The sequence below is a fragment of the Gymnogyps californianus genome, chromosome 7 (assembly GCF_018139145.2).
Source record: "Gymnogyps californianus isolate 813 chromosome 7, ASM1813914v2, whole genome shotgun sequence".
NCBI classification, from domain to species: domain Eukaryota; kingdom Metazoa; phylum Chordata; class Aves; order Accipitriformes; family Cathartidae; genus Gymnogyps; species Gymnogyps californianus.
Genome location: NC_059477.1, coordinates 34921587 through 34942749, shown reverse-complemented (window position 1 = coordinate 34942749; position 21163 = coordinate 34921587). Strand labels below are relative to the sequence as shown.

Sequence of the window (21163 nt, the reverse complement as noted above, 5' to 3'; positions counted from 1 at the left end):
GCTTCAACTAAATGAGATTTTGGCGAGGGAAAAGGGCAGAAAGGGGTACTCATCTTGTATAGCAGTGGGTATAATAATGGTCTGGCAATTTCAATTTAAGTCTGTAAGTCCCAGGGGTATAGTAAGTGAAATCATAGATGACAAGAAAATGTTTGTTCAGTTTGGACTTGAAGAAGAGAACAGACATTACACTGTGACTACGAATAACGTAATCAGTGGCTCTATTAGAAAAAATGCATCTATCAGAGCTTTGGAGGATGCTGAACAGTGGTAGAGAAGATGCCAAGCCAGGTATTTATTTGTAATGGTAATGCATTGACAAATACTGTGGCTGATTTGCAATATTTTTTAAATTGGTGAAAACTAATTGTAAGTTTCTGAAGTGGAGCTACTTGTATAATTTTTCAGATCTGTGAACCAGAAAGTGGTTAACAAATATGTTAAGTACTTAAATGAAAACCAAACTTGTTATGTTGACAGCAAGTGTTGAAAAATTGCACCCAAATGGTTTCCATGTGGATGCAGGGGTTTGATTTTAATTTCTTCCTGTAATCCAAAGTTAGTTCCAATATTATTTACAAATCAAAGGAAGTGCATAGATATCTGCATTTTCCGTAATTGTGGTGAAAACAGCAGTAGGAATTGAAACCACATTTTTTTTTCTAAAAATCACTTCAAAATAATTTTAAAATGAACTATTTCATTTAAGATACCACTTATTTGTTTATTTAAGATCACTTGTTTGTGCTGAACTTTGCATATGAAACACCATGTTGTTCAAGAAAAGAATATTGACTCTTTGGATATATATAAAATATGTATGCATACATATTATCATGCAGTATAAACACCGCCAAGCAAGTTTTGATCAAGCTATTTAGCTTCAAGCTAATTTTTCCTTATAACATTTATGTGTGAGGGCTCTGTGCCAGTATCTTCGACTCTGGGTTTTAACTGCTAGTTAAGTGCTGGTTAAACTGGCTATATGAAAGCTATTTAAACTGTACTTACCTATTGCACTCCTTTAGCTGTGGTCTAGGTAGCATAACAAGTTATTCTCATTCTTAGGGATAGGGTTTAGTGGTGGACTTGGCAGTGCTAGGTTAACGGTTGGACTCCACGATCTTAAGGGTCTTTTCCAACCTAAGCGATTCTATGATTCTTTGATTCTATTCTATGATTCCCCCATTGCTGTGTGTTTTCTTCCACCGCATGCTTCAATATTAAATCAGGACTAGGAGAAATAGAGCTGCTGCGTGTGTCATGGGATCTTCTTTCTCTTCCCAGTATGAGGTTAAACTGCAAAACAGTGCTGTGCCAACTTAGTATTGTACCTGAAACTGGAGAAGTCATGGTTTGATCTCTGAAGAGCAAAGTACAAAATTTGCTGAGCGACTAAGAAAGTATTCTTTATTTGACTTTCTTCTGTCTAATGAATAGCTGATATTATTTATATTAACAGTTGTTAGCAAGAAAACATATTTCATCTGGAAATTTTAGTGACTGATCTAACTAAGGGCAGTTGGATTTGGCCCTGGTTAATGTATGGTAAGACAGGAGACAGAACAAATGGTAAGAGGCGAGCCCAGATGGAGAAACATCTTGAAGCTTTTGAAGAATTAATTATCCAACTAATTAGCTGGCAGTCTCACAATAAGAAGGGATGGAATTTTGCTCTATGCTTAGGAAATGAAGAAGTCTGATAGATCCTATGCTGAGATGTAGCTATCAGCCATGATGATGGTGGAGTCAGCTGGTTAGCCAGACTATCTATATGGGTGCACAGGATGACACTTGTTTCTGTGTCAGTAAAAATACTTACCCCTCTGCATAGAGCAAAAAGTGCAGTTGAGTGGTCTGTTACGCAGAACGTTGGGCTCTGAAGACACCTGTGCTAGTCCAAAGAGTGGCGAACTGTGTGTCCTTGCCAAGGTCACACAGGAATATAGCCAGAGATGGGCTGCCTGAAGATGCTTTAGGTCGACGTCTTTAGCGCTGTCATTAGCAACTGCCAGAGTTCTGCAGCAGAAGCATTTCCTGAATGCCTAAAGGTCTCCTTCTGGCCATAATCAGAAATTCCTTAGTCTTGTCGTAGCTCATATTCCCTGTGTGAAAGGTAAGGAAGACTGTCATGTTCTCTAGGGTATTAAGTGGGAGCACTGAAGTTGTTCCAAGTTGGAATAGTTATTTATATATTTGTTGGTCAGAGAGTCTGTGGAAGAATCTGATGATTTCCTCAGTTCACAGGTAGGACACTCACCTGTACAGGAAGAGACCAGTGCTTGTTGTATGGGTATTTTTTTTTAACCAAAGGTGTATTGATAAGGTGCCTTCTTTGTTTCCTTTCCAGCTGTATCTGCTCAGTAGCTTTAGAGTTTGGTTGGCACCTTCCTTGAACTAGGTGTTTGTTCTGATGAATCCACGTAATGACAAAGCATGCCATTAGTCATGCTCCACCATTTCTTTCCTTCAAGACAAGATGCTGGATTCTGAGTATTCGCTTTTTATCTTGAAAAGTTAATTTCAGGAGCTGTTAAAACTTATGTAAGGGTAAATCGTGGTTGCAAAGCCCACTGACGCTTGCAGTTTGCATTACATATTTCTATTATTATTGATGGCAAAATGTATTTGTACTGATGGTATCAATCAGGAAGTCAAACTGCCGTGCTCAAACTCTGGAGGATTAATTAGAAAGATTCACTCATTAATTTAGGAAAATAAGTCCCTGATATATTAACCATTATGGGATAGGTGTCAAAGTTTTCCCTATGATAAATATCAAGACAATTTTAAAGGCTGTGCTAACTAATTTTCTTCTGTTTTATATGTTAGTTATTAGTGACTTCTGCTATCATTTCACATCAGGTAATGTGGAAATATTAGACTGGGGATCTGCAAACGTGCCTTACAGGACAGCTGTACCTTCTCATGGCTTTTAAACTGTGGCCACACTACACTAAGAAGTGTGACACAGGCCAACAAGTACCTGGTTGTGTTACAGAGTGGGGAGACATACCTTCAGCTTGGGCAAAGCATGACATGAGTGAGTAATGTTGCTTCTAGACCCAAGATGGTTCCCTCTCGTATTGGGGAACAGCAGTGGCAATACATTATACCTATACGGTTAGTGTGTGTATAATCTTATTTTAAGAACTTGTTGCATGGTAAGCTACCTTATTATATTCATATAAAAATACATTTATCCATGCGTAAGTTAGATAAAGGACTAATACTAGATTGTTAAGTCTACCTCCTTAATGTCAGGTTTGAGAGAAATTTGCCTCTCAGTTTGGTAGCTTTTCTCTGCAAGTGAGACTGATGACTGGTTCCAGGGAAGGAGATAGGTTTTGTCAGCAAGGGCTGCAGCTCTATTTCTCTTCCACCTGAAGAAAACTGGGCTTTTGGATATAAGTACAAGTCTCAACGTTGGTGTCTGGATGAATTTCTAAGACACGTGCAAATATCTGATAGTGACTCTGTCTCAACTGCCAGGGCTAACCCGCTGCTGGCAGCCTCTGGTAGAGAAGCTGCCCCTGCTTTGGTAGAGAGCTCAAAGCCCTGCTTCGCACACACTCACTGCTTCTGTGCAAGGTAAGCGATCGCGTGGTGACCTCCACACAGCTCCAGGCAAACTGCTGCTGCTGCCCAACTGGTGAATAAAAAGCTTGAACTGTTGCAGATACGCTACCCTGCAATCAGAGGAGTGATTGAGGCTGAATATGCCCATGCAGAAGGCTTCAGTGCAGCACCTAAAGGGAAAAAGTGGAGTATTTTTCTGTAATTTAGTGGCTTTTCTCTGCCTGTAGTGTTTGAAATGATTAAAGACACACAGGGGGCCTCTCCAGCTATTGGCACGGGGTTTGCCGTTCAGCTGTGGGATTAGATGTCTCTATGTTTTCACAGCTGCCTGCCATCTGGAACTAACTGCTCGGACTGGGTGCTCTGCTTAAGACCTCAGCTTGAAATACAATCATGTAATTGTGAAACATGTTGCAAACAATAAATAAGTGTTTTGGAAGAAATTAATTTAGAAAAAGGTTTATGAAAAAATAGTTTAGAGGCTGACAAATGGGGAAGAAGGAGAAGGATTAGTGCTGTAGGTAGAACATTAGAGCAAGCAGAGCCTCAAATTCTTCACAGTCAGTTGAAATAAATGTGATCATTATCAAGAATTAATCTCTCACTAATCCAAAACATTCTTGCAGATGTTTTTCATTAATTGGAAAATAATGAAATAATTAAAGAAATGCTGTGTTTTTTTCTTCATTTGGTTTAAGGCTTGATATGATTAGCTGTGCAAAATCTCTGAGAAAACAAAAAGTCAAATAATTTTGAAGGCCATAGATTTTGATATTTATCCCCATTTACAGCATTACTAACTAAGGGTCTGAGCTAAAAAATAATTTCAAATACTTTAAAAATACCTGGGAAATAGGTGGTGAAAAGAAGAGGTTAAAAAAAGTGTAATAATAATTTTCATATAAGATAGCATAGCTTGGTTCCACTTTGTGCCTTTTTCAATTTATTTTCTTATCGTCATGCCTGAAAGCTGTGAAAGCATTTTGGGCACAAAGCCACTGATGTATTCATGAGAATACCTGTCTGATACACAGTTAGCATCTCCTCTTTTAGCAGTTTTGGAAGATAGAGTAGTTACAGTCAACATTTTAGTACTCATGATGTAGTAATTAGACCCAAGTGTATACTAAGAAAAGCCCTTTTACTTTTACTTGCTCCCAAATACCTGAGTGGAGATAGACTAGCAAGGGAATTCTTTGGTTTATGTGACATTGCCCAAAACACAATATACAAAGTGATGAAGTATGTGAAGTCCCCACCCTGGAAACCTTTGGGCACATGTTTAGTTTTACTTACTGGAGTCAGGATTTTAGGCACATGTATTTGCAAGATTCTGCTCCAACAATAATTTTTTTGTTTGATCAATAATTCTTATCCCAGTGTTGTGATTTGCTGTCTGCCTTGCGGTATTTGAGAGTTTAAGTCTCTGTTGTAGGAAAAGTGGTAGTCTGAGTTCTCTCCCAGCCTCTTGCTCTTTCACTCAATTTTAAAGACCAAATTGTGGCTCATAAATTCAGCTTCTATGTATTACTGTACTGCAGCTAAGCAGCAGCAGCAGCCACCATCTGAAAAGATAAAAATTTCCATCTAGTCTTTGTGTTTTTGAAATAAAAGCTTGGAAATATATTTTAGTGTAGCATAAAGTACAATTGTAAGGAGTTTCCTACAGATACTGTTTTCACCAGAAAGCATTGGTGGCAATGTTTAAATTGAGCAAGAAGGCTAAAAATGTATGAACCAAATAAAAGGAACTCCAGTGTTTTGCAGAGAGGGGAGAGTTTCACCATGATATTTAAGGACTTCCTCTGCTTCTGGGGCCTGGTGTAGGATTTTTTGCATGTTTCAGCTGAGGAATAGTTCCATTTCTACTCTTAGTTGGTGGGCTTGTGATAATCCACATAAAATAAAACCAGTGTCTGTTTTCCTCCTAAAGTCACTTCCCATTTGACACCACCTCTTGCAGCAGGAGGAGCATGGAGTGGTGTCGGGGCCACAGCAGGCAAATGGGAGCCGAGAACTAACTGGGGAGAAAAAGCCCACTTCACTGCTCTCTGGTAAAACCATAGTTGTTGCGCACGCTTCTTCTAGTTGCGGCTATTTCAGAGGGACACGAAGGCAAGACACTGAGCTGCTGGTCAGTGTTGTATGTGCAAACGCTAGACAAAAGCGAGGAAGATCTATTCACAATCTTGTGAACAAAATTAATTTCAAGCGTTAAGCTATTAAAATTTCAGTATATTTAGAGTTATGTATGAGGTACATTTGTACCATAGAAATATTATACTGGGAAGAAGAATTCACAATGAGTATGCCTTTTAGAAATGTCTTTCTTGGCTGCATTGCTCTAGCAGTAATGTCACATGGGAGATTGGTTTTTGTGGCTACGCAAAGTACTTGTGCTTAATTGAATCCACAGCCTGGATTTACAGAGAGCAAAGCAAAGAGCCTCTCAGGCCAATACTAGTAGCCCTCACGATAATGTTGTCACTCCTATTACAACTCTGCTGCCTATTTTGCTGCAGAAATCAACATTTTAACTCCCAAGTCCTTATTTCCGAGAGGTGAATGAGTTAAATAATTACAGATGAGCACTTTGGCATGTTCAGGAATGGAGGGGAATGCAATCCTGACTGCAGGGGTTAGGCAGCATCATTGTAGGAATGAAGGCACGAAGCCATTCCTGTCAGTACAAACAGCAGTTTGTGGGCTTCATGTGGAAAATGGCACCTCCTGAAATATAACAAATATTCAGAATTACAGATGAGATTAAATGACTAACCATAATGGTGAATCTTTCTAAGATGTTTTTACAGGCTCAAGGATGGGGATAGTGATCTTTCGAAATGCTGCAGGCAGTGCAGAGCGATACTTGCCAGTACGCCAACCCTAAATCATCGATGTGCATTTACATGCTGTTTAGTTATGTGGAGGAACATGAATGGTTGTATTTCATAAATGTTTTGCAACGGAACATAAATTCATCATTTTTAATGTTAAATTCAAGTAAGCAATGAGCTCGAGGCTTGCTAGGGAGAGAGCTGCTGGGTGGCTTTGAAGTTTTTCAAGAACTTTAAGATTTTCGAATTCATATGTTGAAGAAGAAAAAAATTTTTCTTTGAGGTAGCTTTCAAAGTTGAAAGAACATGTGTCACCAGTGATGTGGAGAGAAGGGAAACTTCAGATGACAGAGTAGACTAAGAGGATTGTGAGGATGGGTGTTCAGAGGGTGGCTGAGAACTGGTTGAGGATGGAGACAAAGCCGCTTTATGAAATGAATGGGGGATAAAGCGAGGAAGCCGGCAATCAGTGGCACAACAGTGAGTATTCCTTCTGAGATATTTACTTATCTGAAACGTGTCAAATGGAATTAGCAATGCCTGCTAACTAGTAATAACAGGATTAAAGACCTTTTCATGGTTCAGTCATAAAACAAGTAGTTCTTAATCCTGTACTTTGACTGGCGATGATGGCTTTAAATAAAAGTTTTTCATTGCAGAGACTAGACACTACGGGTATCTTCACCATTAAAAATACGAACAGCCTGAAAAGGGGGGAGAGAAGCAAAAATGATACTTCTGATCTTCAAAAATCAATTAGATTGAGCTCATTTAATTAAAGAAGCTTAAATAAAATAGAATCATTTGATCAAGTAGGCTTGTTTTGTAATCTCCTGAAAGCAATTTATATAAGAAGAGATTGTCAACTGTAAGAAATCGCTCCTTACTAAGCGATAGTCAATAGAGTGTTTCCCACTACTTACGATATCTGTAATTTAGTCTGATAGGAATATTTTTAGTTCACTTAAATAGCAAGTACTTGGCTAAATTATTTTGTTTTTCTTGGTTAAGCAATTAACCATGCCTTGTTATTACTTGTATTTGTTTCTTTTACTTTAGAAAAAAAAGTACTTTTTTACTGTGGAAATATACATTGACACGTGTTTGTCGATATTATTTCAAAAGCTTGATATGTCCAGCATTCTCTAATCCTTGTTTTCTTTTGATGTTAATGCTGGGTCATACGTCAGCTTCCTATAAATACTCAACTGTATCAAATATTATTTATAAAACTGTAAATGTAATTACTGGTCAGTACATTCTGGATTATTCAAACTGAATCAACTATTTTTACTTCAGTTTTGAACTCACTGCCGAGTTTTGAATTTCTGACCATAAAGAACTTTGTTCCAAGTCACCCTTGATTCCCAGTAATGGTTAAAATCATTGCATTGCTCGTGGTGTGAAAAAAACTCAGCTTTATTGCTTTCTGCAGCAGAAATCATGAAGTGGCTACTGTTAAAAATCAAGAAAAGCCATTAGTTTGGGGACTCATAGGGAAATCTATTTCAAATGGTAATTTAGAAGCAAAGAGAACAGCAGTAATAGTGATAATAAAACTTTGCTCTCTGGTTAGTATTTTCCCATAAGTCTTTTATCACAGAAGTATAAGAGAATGATAAATGACTAGGCTTTTAAAATGGTCTTTGGTGGAAATATATTTGCTTCATGTTAGCAGTCCCTGAGACTCCGTATATCAGTGTACATTGATGAAATCATGTAACAAAAATTTCTATTGTGTGTTGCTTCTCTAGTGCTGTTAGCTGCATTTTCTTAGTGTGAATCAAGATGATGCATAATATTGATATTATTTGATTCCATTGTTAAGCTGTGCAAGCACATATGTGGCCATTGTAATTTAACGAAAAAGTAAAGAAAAAGACTACAACTCTGAGACGATTATAGCTGAAATACGAGTCTGGTCACAGGCATTGACAACTCAGGAAAATGAGGAATGCAGGAATATGGACAAAAAGGATTAAGAGCATTGTTACAGGAAATGCTAGTAGCTGTGGTTCTGCTTTTTATACCCATCTGTAGCTTTTGGCTTGTTAGTATCTCGGATGTTTGTTTCTTATTAACCCGGGAAGATAGAGCCAATGAAGAAGTTTGGGACAACGCGTACCTAAATTGTGTTGCAGCGAAGTGCTTGAAGGTCTCCTGGCTGAAAGGAGAAAGGCAGACATATAGCCCGTTGTGGCATACGTCTGAGTACATAAGAATTACCATGTCATAAACCTTCTTCATCATCACTGTATTTGTCTCCTGCCCTTTTTGCCATCCCCATATTTCTCCAAAGTATTTTTTGTTTGGTTTTTTGTTCTGTTTTGTTTTTTGGCCTTTATCGTCCTTTTATTGCACTTTGTCATGGAGCCTGGAATTCAGTCTCACAAAATGAGTGAACTTGAAATTCTTTGCAACAAAGTGAGCAGGGAAGGAAAAGCAGACAAGGCTGAGAAGTGGCAGTGAAGGAGGAAAGGACTGTCTGTCCAGTCTGTTACTCACAGGAGAAGGAGGAGGAGCCTAGACTTGAAAATAAAGGGTATATGTATAGCACACTTGAGGTAAAATGTTTGTGTGTCAGAGTCAGAAACAGTGTCAGCAAGCTGAGAAAAGTTAACAGCAGTCTGCTATTTATTTTTGCTTTTCCAGTATGTTCTCACACTATGATATAAAGCTGTAACTTACATTTATGATGTATGTACTGTGCTGTATGTACTTGCAGAAGTGTGTCTAATTTCACAGCTAGAAAAAAAGATGATTTTATTAGATAGAATGGGATTAATGCAAAATTTCTTTATCTATTCAACTGTTATAAAACTTGTCTCCTGTATGATTCTGAGGAATGTAATAATATTTCTTAAAGTGAATAGAAACATTTCAACTGGGAAGACAATTTCAAAGAAAGAATTTGGCTTGACATAAGTATTAAAAGTTTGCTTAGTTTGTCCAAATTGATAATAAAAGGAAATATGAAGCCAATGCTGGTGAAAACTCATGCTGAATTATTCTGTAGACTGTTCTGAGCCTGAGGAAATTATGTATTCATTGCTGAACATTCATTTATATCTACCAAAATGTTCTTTTTTCTCTCCATTCCTCTTACCTCATCCAGATTTATATTTTTGAAAACAACATCTACTATCAGCCTGATGTAAAGAGTAGCTCATTGCGCCTGACATCTTCGGGAAAAGAAGGAATTATTTTTAATGGAATTGCAGACTGGTTATATGAAGGTAAGCCGGACAAATATTTCTGTTTATTAAAACAGATGAGAGGTTCTTGTACAGACCCAACAGCACAAATGTGTTCATTTCAGAAAATGCTATCTAAGGTTGTTTTTGCTTCTTTGCCTTCTCATTTTCTTGCAAGATTGCCTTTGTATCTATTCATACTTTGTATTGACTGCTGTTTTGCATAAAACAGTATTTTCTGAGAAAGAGGAATTTGTTTTCAACCAGAATGTATCAAATGTATTATTAACACTAGGTAGTATGTAAAAAATGCTATAGTAGTGAAATCTTGATGTGGGCTTTTACTACCAACTTCAGTGGGGCTGGCATTTCATACAGAGCTCTTCAAATAAAACTAAACACCCTGTATGTTTTGCTTATCTAGAATAACTCCATTCATACCTCTGGAGCTATTCTGGGTTTACAACACAAGCGAAAAGGGACTCAGTTTGTTGCGCGTGTGAACAACAGTGCCGATCTATTTACAGTTAAAACATCCTAATAGAAGAAGGCACAGAAGAATCGCAGCATAGAAGCAGAATTGGCTACGTTTTCTCTTTTACTGCTGGATACATAGCGAAAGGTGATCAAAGATGATACTGCCTGATGCCTCACTGGTTTTTTTATCAGTGTCTCTCCTTCAGCCTTGGTGGTGGTTGGTGTGCTGTGTGTTAGCATGACTCACGAGGGACTCCAACCCCTCAAGCCGGGCAGGAACATTGTGCTTGACTTCAACGACATGCTTGAATCCAATTTGAGTGTTTTGACAAGATCTACAAGTGTCATAGTGTTACTTAACAGCGGCTGCTACTTTTGCTTGAATCAACCTGGGCTAGACTCCTGGAAAACTTCCTGTTGCTGGCAAGCAGTGCCAAAAGGGAGTGGAGGACAGCTCAGTCTGTGATATCCTCTGGCTTCTGAAGCAGTCTTCTGCATAGTACCACAGAATATTTCTCTCTGCACCCAAAAAGCTTTTAACATAATAATAAATAAAAAAAAAAAGGGAGCAGATTATCCAGCTTGGTACAAGAGCTTAAAATTAATACACATTTCAGTTTTTCTTTCTATGGGAGTCATGAATTTTATAGATAAATAGCTCAGTGTTAAATACTCCATTACCTGAACTATAGAACTTCTTGGATGTAGAGTTTTGCAGGGCAGAGTGTTTTTTAGGAATGGTGTTAGGCCATACAGCAAGGGGCTTCATTCATTGTGACCCTTAGAAATGGTCTATCCATACCTCTTGGCATTTCAGTAGTTATGAGCAGATAGCTCACATCAGGATTTTTTAAAATCTCTGCCCAAGTAAACTCTGAAGTTAGAATGGTAGTTTGCATCCCTTAGCCATAGAAATGCTGTGTCTGATAATTACCCACTTCCAAGGTTTCTGTTAATGTTTTGAAATGTTTTAATGTGGTGGCATATTTCAAAACTTAAGGACAAAGGACATCTTTGGAATGGAATATAGTTTTATATGCACTTCATATTCTTCAACTCTAACATGACTGCATGCAAATTGAAGAATTTAAGCATATATAGCTCATTGAAGTTGACATAGGATATCAAGTTTTTGCTAAAACAGAGTGAAGTTAGTAAGAGTCACAGTCATGGATGCAGCAAGGCAATTCTGGCTCCAATTCTGCAAGCATTTTGAGGACCCCTGTTCAGAAGAGGGCAGCCTGTGTTTCTTGTCTCTTTGGAGTGCAGCTGGGTACAGCATGGAGCTGCAGTGGACGACATATAATGAAGGATTGCTATACAGCTCTACTCCACAGAACAAAATGTACTATGAGATTCTTTAAAAAACATTCCGTCCTAGTCTGCAAAGGATCATAAGGATAATTCAGGCTGGAAGGGACCACAAAAGGTTACCTAATGCAACTGATCGGTTCTGGTATTTACCAGGCATTGTATTTGAGCTGTCTGGAAGGGATGGAGTAGACCCCGTCTAAGAATTATACAGATAGAAGTTTAAGACATATTTTAATGAAAGAAGTGTGGGGATTTTTATATGATTTGGGCCTCTGCATTCATGGATCTACATTTAAGAACTAAAGAAAATCAAAACTAATCTCTTTTATTTGAAAAATGCCAGTATGCTTTTTTTATTTATATTTCAGCTTACCTACGTATCTCAGAAACAGTGTCTGAAAGAGGTTGATGTGGATTTTTTGTGACTTCATTTGTTTTAAAGATCAACAAAGCTGTTGATAAGGCAAATGACTGTTCCTTTAAGCTGCAAATATTTCATGATGAACAGAAAAAAGAGAATGGAGTAACTTGGAAAGAACAGGAGCAGCTAGCACAATAATGGCAATGATGCTTGTCTGAGGTTATGCTCCTGCTTCTCTGTGTGTGCCCATCATTCCTTCAGACACATTTATTAATTATTTTTTGAGGACTGAAAGGCTTTAAAGCTTCACAGAACTTCTTTAGCTGACAACAAAATACAGATCTCTTCATATGTGCTGTGGGTGATTTTTGCCTGTGAATGCATAGATACATAAGTCTCATACCTAGCTGATTTTCAAAAAGGCCACGAGCCTGCTTCGTCTTTTTTGAAAAGGAAGCCAGGCGTATTTATCCGAATATCTTATACCTCCACATCAGTTACCGCCCCAGTTTGTTCTTCTTATTCCCTGTCTCTACAGCTATACACATACCTTTGTCATGAGAAGGAAAAGCAAAAGGTGTCTCATCTGGGACTAGAAAGTTTCTGAAATGGTGTGGGAGGTGATACGCATCCCAAAGCCTTCCTCCTGATGCATGTCCTAAAGCCTTCCTTAAATGATTTTGACCATTCTTTTCCAAGTTTTTTAATCCCTGGCCCAAATTGCTGTTGCATTTCCTGACTTACAGAGAACTCTTTGGGTTCCCAGGGATGCGGGCAGGCAGTGGGCTCTTGTCCACAATATACATAATTAAAGTCAGGGTAAAAGAGAATTCTGTCTGTACACGTTGGAGAACCACAGTTCATGTCTGTTGGCATGAATGGATATGCTGCTGCTTTCCCATTAACCACTGTTTAACTTCAAGCAGTCCCCTACTTTCAGTAGTGTTTTTAATAGCATCAGAAGCTGAGCAGGCTGAATATTGTCCAGATGAAGTTAAGAGATTTTCAGTTGAATTTAGAACTGCTCCTCCTTTTGACCTCATTTGTTTTCTTTTATCATTTGCATGAGTTTGTTATTAGCATTTTACCTTACAAAGCATTTGGCGATAGCTTTTCTTTGTGTGAATAACCTTGTTTGAATGCGAACAGTAATATTTTAAAACAAACACAGTTGTGATTTTTGCTATCTGATACTCACCATTCATCCTCTGCTGTTCTCCTGTGTAAAAGGTTTTAGTTATCCAGCCAGGGAAAGAAGCATGACCCAGAATATATGACTTTGAATATAGGTCCCAGCTTCATTGCACCTAACCTTAGATAATTCAACCCATTAAGCCGCTTTAAAACTTTCAGAATCTGATTAACATCTTGGAGAGTCTCCATTGACAATTTAAGTAGTTTTGTAGGTAGGCTCTTAAATTAGGTATGCAGTCAGGCCTTTGTTCCCATTAGTATACTATTCTCAATTAGTTTTCCAGCCAAATTCTTCAAATTTAAATACAAAATGCTCACCACACAAGTCAACATATCAAATACATAATGAAAAAAATCTAAGTCTTTTCACAAGTGGAAGACAGAAGACCTGTACAGGGTGAATTTGGAATTGGTCAGGAGCTGCTTTACTGGGATTCCAGGAGTTTGGGTGCTGCTTCGATGGTTGTTTCTGTTTTGTTTCTTTTGAATATGAAATACAGTGACAATAAATGCAAGAAAACATTGCATGACATTTTGAAGAATTACTTTCATGTGGAAATCAAATAAAATTTGGATAAAAATAAAAAGTTTTGTTTGGATATTCAAAAAGTTACATTGCAGAAAAACTGAACTTTCTAAGAATTAAAGCTGACCATTAGACTGAGAAAAGAAAGTCAAAATATTGCACTCCAAAAATGATTACAAAAATATCACTGTGTGAGGATCTGCATGTTACCAGGTGCCACAGCTCAGAGAAATGGGATATACTAAAGTTTTATATTAAAAGAAAAAAAAAGAAGATTGACAATCCTAAAAAACCTGTCTATTAAAATGGTCCAAATCATTTAAAAATTAATTAAACACATCTAATGGAATGCAATAGAACTAAACATATGGCAGTTACAATCATCTTTCACGTTTAGATGATCTATTGACGTCAATGAAAGTATTCATTTGAGGAAAATGGTTAAAGTTTGGTCTTTTGATATGCCTTGTTATCCAAACATTCAACCCAGGATAATGGGAAATTACTGAAATTACAAGAGATGCATTTCAAGTAGGCACAGAAAGAACAAATCAGTGCCAACTGAATGAGCTGGAAACTATGTGATAGTTATTTTTATGGACCCTAAGGAAATCTGGTTTTGCAGAGGAACTTCTTCATTCTCATGTTGCCCACTGGTGGTCTCCAGACGGTGAAAGGCTGGCGTTCCTGACCATAAATGACTCTCTGGTACCGAACATGGTTATCCCCCGGTTTACTGGAGGTCTATATCCGAAAGGAAAGCAGTATCCATATCCTAAGGTAAGATGTGTGTGAGTGCAGCCCCCACCTCCTCTTCCTTGTTCAGTGATAGTATTCAACTGTATGGAAGAAGTGTTTCTAGACAGTAACAGAAGCTGATTTTGTTCCTGTTGCTTTTCAGGAAATATTAACTACATTTTTTTTCAGTAGACTGTAACACCTTTTGCTGGAAGGAAACTATCGGGTGAGGGAGCAGCAGACAAACTGATTCGTAGTAATTTCATCATTGATATATGGCTTGGTAAAATCAATCCACCACTTGTGAGAGAAAGTAGTATGTTTGAAGGACTGCACAAAAAAAAAGATAGTCAGAACTGCACTGGCGTCATAGACACTGTGTGCAAAGCGCAGGGCATGTTCCGTTGCAGTTATATAGATCTCAGTAAATTATGCTGTTATTAATAAATGTGACAGACTGGCCTTGAATAAGATAAGCCACAGTAAAATCTTTTTCTGGCCATCAAAATGAGGAAAAAAAAAATAAAAAATAGAGCTATCACTGAGTTTCAGAAGATTTAGAGAAGGGTTTTTAGATTCGTGTTGGAAAGTGAAAGAACAGCCCAGACAGGGGTAATGTCTGAAATCGCTCCTCATTTTCTGGGGATTTCTTGATTAGGTGCCTCCCTAGCCATCGTTTTTGTGCTGAGCTCCAGCACCGGTGTTATCTTCCAACTTATCAGTTTATCCATCCCTTGCGTGCAATTTCAAAGTGTCTGAGTTCCTTTCTGACAGGATGTGTAGGTCCATGTATGTGGTACTCCTTTGACATTTCAAGGGAAGTTCATTGAGGGCTTTAGAAAATATTAGTTACCCTATTCCTGCCACCATTTTTTGGTGATGACCCTTTATTCGTGGTGGGTGGACAGTTAGACTGTACAAGGTACTATGAAACAATAATATGCATGATATGAATATAATGTATTTGTGCTATGAAATAATACTCTAAAATAATGAAGTAACAGTATTTCAGAAGTAGCTTACATACTTGCATTGGCAAAAGGCCTTGAGTGACAGAGCAAAGAAAAAAATAAGGAATATTTTTAAAAGTCAGCTTTGTAAACAAGAAATGAGTAATTCCATTTTATTAGCAATTCAGCATAAAAGTGATACACAATACTACTTCAGTAATCTCATTAATGAAAAAACATTATCTTTATTTAATGTCTCCATTTAATGCCAATTTAGCTACCCATTAAACATCATTAATTGGTAATGAAGCTTGTGGTATAGCAACAGAGATGAAAAAAAAAGTTTGGTCTTTATTATAGAATGAAACCATTGGAGAAAATTATATCTATAATTAAAAAATAAAACGAAACTCACATGTGTTTGTGAATACTGGAACACGTGCATCTGTGTATGTCATACGCACAGACGGTATTCTTCAAAAAAAAACATGAAAAAGGAAGTTTAAATTTTGTTAAATACATTGAGAACAAAGTAGGATTTCAATGTAAAGAGTTCTTGCACTACTGAACAAATGTTTTGGGTATCATACAAAATTTATGCTGTTTAAATTGTCGTGAGGAGACCCTGAGTGGTAGAGGAGTTGAGGCAATTCACTGTCAAGGGAGAAATGTGGATGTAAGAGTTTTCTACTCAGGAAGAAAAGCTACCTTCAGCTTCCCGAGTCCACTGCAGGCTGTGGGAGCGCTCGGTGTTCGCCCCACTGACCCCAGCACCTCCCCAGCCGTAGGGACTGACCTTGTATCGAGCTAGAAGCCACTGCTGTAGAGCTGTAGCTCAGACGTATCCACGCAGCAGAGTAGCGCACCCCGTGGATATTTGTGGCAGAGACAGTATGTTGGGGCAGTACAGCCCTGACGGAGACCAGCTCAGGCTGGCAGCCCGCGCTGGGCAGTGCCGTGCCACAGACCCCTCTGCTGCGTCCGGAGCAGGGCTGGTGATGGCGGAGCTGAGGTAGTGCTGTACTTCTGCGCTTCGTGTTCAGGGGCTAGCACAGATCTGGCCATGCCCGCTGTGATGGTGTGCTTTAGAGTGTCTCTCTACAGCTCGTACCCATGCTGGATAGTAATTACTCATGGCAGCCCTCCCAGTGAGAGTACTTGGATACCACTATGCAGTCAATGTAAGGTTCAAAGGCTATAAGGAGACTGCAGTTGTGTCCTAAGGACTTGATCTCATAGTGGTTTTCTTCCAAAGTTTTGCATTTGTGTAAGCTGTGTTCATGCAAAGGATGCCTTTGAAGGACCACATTTCTTTTGAGGCAAATGTGAAAGTTTTTATGGAAAAAAAAAAAAAATTCCAGGAGTCTAATTAAATCCACTTTCAAAACTTTTTTTTAGCACTGGTAAAAATACACAAATACCACTTTCTTGTTCCCCATACCACTCAGAAATGAGTGGATACAGCATTCGGACTATATTTTGAGATAAGTCCAATTTCTAAAGGGAATTTGTGGGTGTATTTCAGCCAAGGTATTTTGCATTTCTAAATACCCTGTGAAGAGCCAGATATACAACTTTGTGGTTTATTATGATTAAATCTGTAGAATCGGTGATTTTACCTTGTCCTTCCAATATTAAACGGGAGTCAGCCTCATTGAGAGACACACTTTTCATCCCCCATATCCCAAGGATGCTATGTAGTGTTGTGTGACTCCTGTGACTTACATGAAAAAGAAGCTTGACTATGATATGGCTAGGACAGGGATGTGGGACTGGTAGCCAGCCCTGCAGAGCCTTGCCTTCTATCTCCAGTCCTTTCTCTTCATCTCAGGAACCTCCCTTAGTAACGAGCCATGTTACCGGGAGAAGGACAAATCCTGGCTTCCTGTAGATCCTCAGGATTTATCAGACTCTTCCCAGTGGTTATATATCAAACTGCCATTTTATTCCCCTTTAGCAACAAGAAGCATTTTGTTTCTCTTAGAGCTGGCCTGCCAAAGCGGCTGGGTCATGAACAGGGCCAAAAATAGAGGTTTCCATCTCAGCAGCCAGGGAAGGAAGACTGGGGGAAAACGGTAAAGAAAGAGGAGGAAGAGGAGGAATGTTATCCCAGATATAGGAGAGCTTTTTGGAAGAAGAAGCAATAGTGTCTGGAAAAGACTTTGCTGGAGGCTGGATTTAACTCCTGGTCTAGGAACTGGCTGTGTTTTTGCAGCTGACTTCAGTGAACTGGGCCAAACCACTTCTAGTGTCGGTCCCTTGCTCTGCACAGGAAGGTCTACCATCAGAAAAGGACAGTGAGAGAATTACTCAATTAATACTTCATTTTTTTAACTATGTAATTCATATGTCTGTGAATTTTTTTTTTTACATTTAAGATTTTTAAATTGTAATAATTTCTTCTTATTATAAAGATACTGAATTATGTTAATGAGTGATTCTATTTAGCTGTCACTGATTCAGTACCTCTAAAGCTCCTGTTTTCTTTTTTTCAAAGGCAGGTCAAACAAACCCAACAATAAAGCTGTTTGTAGTTAATCTGTATGGACCAGCACATACACTGGAACTGATGCCACCTGACAGCTTTAAATCAAGGTATATAATTTCATTGTTTTGAAACTCATGTTTAATTTAACCTGACTGTCTCTCAGGCTAATCGTTGCCTTTTTACATCAGCACAACACTTACCTTTGACTGGAATGCACTTGATCTCTGTCCCTGTGGCTGAACATAACGATGATAAAATAAAATACAGCTGTATTGGATTGATGCTCCTCTTAAAAATCACAGGGATCTGACATTTGCTCATGTCTGATGTCCTGAGAAGCTCCAATTTACTTGAAATATATGAAATTAAGAATTCTAAGCTATGGTCAAAGGGGCTGAAGACTGCCCTGTTTCTGAGGTTGTTACTGCATTCACTCCCAGCCTTTCCTTGCTGTGTGCCAACTTGTTGCTTTCAGTTTCTGAAATGAGATTGCAGAATATAGAATTGTATTATAAATGCACAGAACATGTAATCAGGGTGTTCCCTCGTCTAGAGAGAAGTATTCTGAACTTTTCAAATCCAGTAGGTTACAGAAAGTTTCATTTCTCGTCACGGTTGACAGATGCAGTGAGGTGACAGAAGGTGAGATGCGATGCCACCAGATCACATAGACTAAGAAGGGCTGTGCTGTGTTTTTCAGGAGAAACTGCTTCAGAACCACTGAGCTAATTTAACAGTCCCTTTGATTTTGGGGCTGAAGAAATGAGGTCTGGCTGCAACCGGTGAATCTCCTGCTAAAGTTACTACCTTAAGCTGAACTCCCGATTACCTGTCCTCACTTGAGATGCCTTGAAACTTGTTTAAGGGCAAGAAAATTTTCATCCCTTCCCATATGTGTATTCCAGTTTGTAGAATTGCAGTCATCTTGATTAAATTCCCATTGTGGTTTCAGTGCACATACTAATGATCTTCTAGCCCTAAAATGTTATATAATAGAGGCAATAATAATAATAATAACAACAACAACAACAACAGTTACTACAGTCCAGATCTGGCTGCAGTCTAAGGGCCAGGGAAGTGCCACTTCCTCTCTTCACTCAGGGCATTTTCAGACGGAGAACGATGTAAAAAGGTTTGGCAAATGTAAAGCTACCTCTAGCTAAAAAAAACCACCTCTGCATGTAGTTGTTGTTTTTGCAGTTCCTACAAAACCCAAAAGATTTTATGGTAATTGTTCCCAAAACAATCGGGATGTTAACAGTGGGCACTGATTCACAACCATTGCAACGAATTTTAAGCTGGCGTAACTCTCTTCTGCAGAAATCGAGGTACCCTAATTTAGTGCAGGAATAATTTAATGGTGAATTATGCCTTGCAATTATTTGTGTCAGCTGGAATGCTTACTGATTATGTTAGTGAAAGGAATGATTTTGTGCTTTTTGAAGTATTTTCTTTCTGTTGATGGGCCACTGCTGAAAAACATAATAAAATCTCCTGCTGCTTGCTAACCCTTCATTAATTTAAGTGATAGTATAAAATCTGAAAGAGATTCCTTGCCATCAAGATTAGCATCTTAACTCTCTTAAACAGCATTAAAATTGTCCTTTGAATGTCAGAAGGCATGAAGAAGTGAAATGAGAAAGCAATGTGTAAATCCCCAAGAAAAAAAAAATCTTGAAAATGTTGTTCAGATGTTATAGTTTCAATCCAGATTTTTCAGATTCATTCTCTCTAAATTTTTCAGATTCATTCTTCCTCCCCAGCAGATTGAAAATAAAAGTAGAATCGAATGAATGAATATTGGTATCTTAAAACCTTTTTTGCATCTTGAAACTGAAGGCTAGCAGTAGCTCAATTTGTGGAATTTCTTTTGAGAGCCTTAAGGGGCATCTTTGCCGGATTTTTGAGGCCTTGATAAAGATATTGTTGCTGTTTAATTGAAATAATATTCATGTTTAAAATTCTGTTTTGCTGCTGTATCAGAAGACAGAGTAAAACTATTTAAACCTGGAAAAAAGTTAGTTTCATCTTCATTTTAGCTGTTAAGGTATAATGTCCGTGCTATAAAATTTAGAAAAATTATATAGTTGTCAGCCAAGTAGACTGTAAATCTTGCATTCTGACTCTGGATTTGAGTAGCAGTCAGTCATCACACTGGTCGTCAATCCATATATATCCATATATCAATATATATACAGGTGTGAAGAATAAGCTTTGAACAGGCCTTTCTAGAGTGGAAATCTTTGGAGTTTGTAATGGTTGGGAGGTTTTTTTAATAAAAGTAGTAGCTGCTTTTAGTGGTCAAGTTTTTTCAGTACCTTTCTAACCAATTCATTGTGGAGTCATTAGTAAATAGGTAATGGGAGTCTTTCAGAATTAAATGGAACGGGACACTATCATATATAGTTTTATAGATCTTTCAAGGCAGAAACATTTTGGAAATACATATTGTACAAGTCATAACCAACTGCTATTATGGGAGAGATTCACTGCTACGCAGAGAAACCACACAAATGGGTAGGGAATGAGGTTTCTGTTATTTATAACTGTAAAAAGTAACATTCAGGTTCTCAGCTCTCCCCAAATTGTGTGCAGTGCAGGGCCTCTGAAGACAGAAAACTGTTTCTCTGATTTTTAGAGCATCTGGGAACTTAATGTAAGATTGAGTAAATTCAATGTTCCGCCTTCATTTACTGCTTGCAGTGATTCTATAAAGGTGCTTGGTAGTAATTCCCAAGTTTTGTTCAGGTTATTCTGATAGAAAGCTAGCAATAACATTTGTAAATTTACTCCTGAAAGTTTTATTCTGTGGAAAAATTTACCATCTACTGTGCACTGTTAATGCCACAAAAAGACTGACAGTCTTCCTTTAAACGTGTGGTTGTATTCGGTGCAATTACTGTTTCCCCCTTGGTGTTTCTGTTCCACGTGTACAATTACATTATGTTTTCTTCAGTGGCAAACATGATTTTGTACTGCAGGGTTTTTTTCTCATTAGTCCTGGAAAGCCAATATACACGTTAGATGAAATATGTGTGCATTCATACACTGCTAGCTCCTGAAGTTCCAGCTGGAAAGCTAATACTTCCCTCCTGTTGCAAATCTTGAAAAAGTGATATGGTGTGCAAGCAGTCAGTTCAAACCACTGTAACTTAGGACACCTGAAGAATCTTTGTAACTGGTGATATTTAGATATAAGATATTAATATGATATTAAGAAATTATGTAGGCTGATTTTTCAAAACCCATGCCTGGATTTAGACCTGTCAGGCAGAAAAATGTCTTTTCTTTTCCAAAGTAGAAATGGCTAAGACAGAGAAAAAGTGAAATAACACATGAAAGAAGTTGCTGTTGAGTTATTAGAGTAGAGCTGTGCTTCCATACGTGATGAAAAGATTTTTCTGCTGGAACTGTGTATTGGCTTTTAAAAGTCTCAGCGTGGGGGTCATCCACTGCTTGTTTTCCCCATTCTCAGCCATAGTGAGCAAGCTGTGTTGGCTCTGCA

General features: G+C 38.1%; 1 protein-coding gene across 3 annotated transcripts in view; it reads left to right on the top strand.

Moving 5' to 3' along the window:
• The window catches only part of DPP10 (dipeptidyl peptidase like 10), a 247481-nt gene that overhangs the window by 178145 nt on the left and 48173 nt on the right, over positions 1-21163 (top strand). For all 3 annotated transcript variants that reach the window (XM_050899666.1, XM_050899668.1, XM_050899667.1), the window contains 3 exons: positions 9532-9652; positions 14108-14262; positions 17668-17765. In XM_050899666.1, the coding sequence (XP_050755623.1) occupies positions 9532-9652; positions 14108-14262; positions 17668-17765 (374 nt within the window). The remainder of the gene's footprint in view (positions 1-9531; positions 9653-14107; positions 14263-17667; positions 17766-21163) is intronic.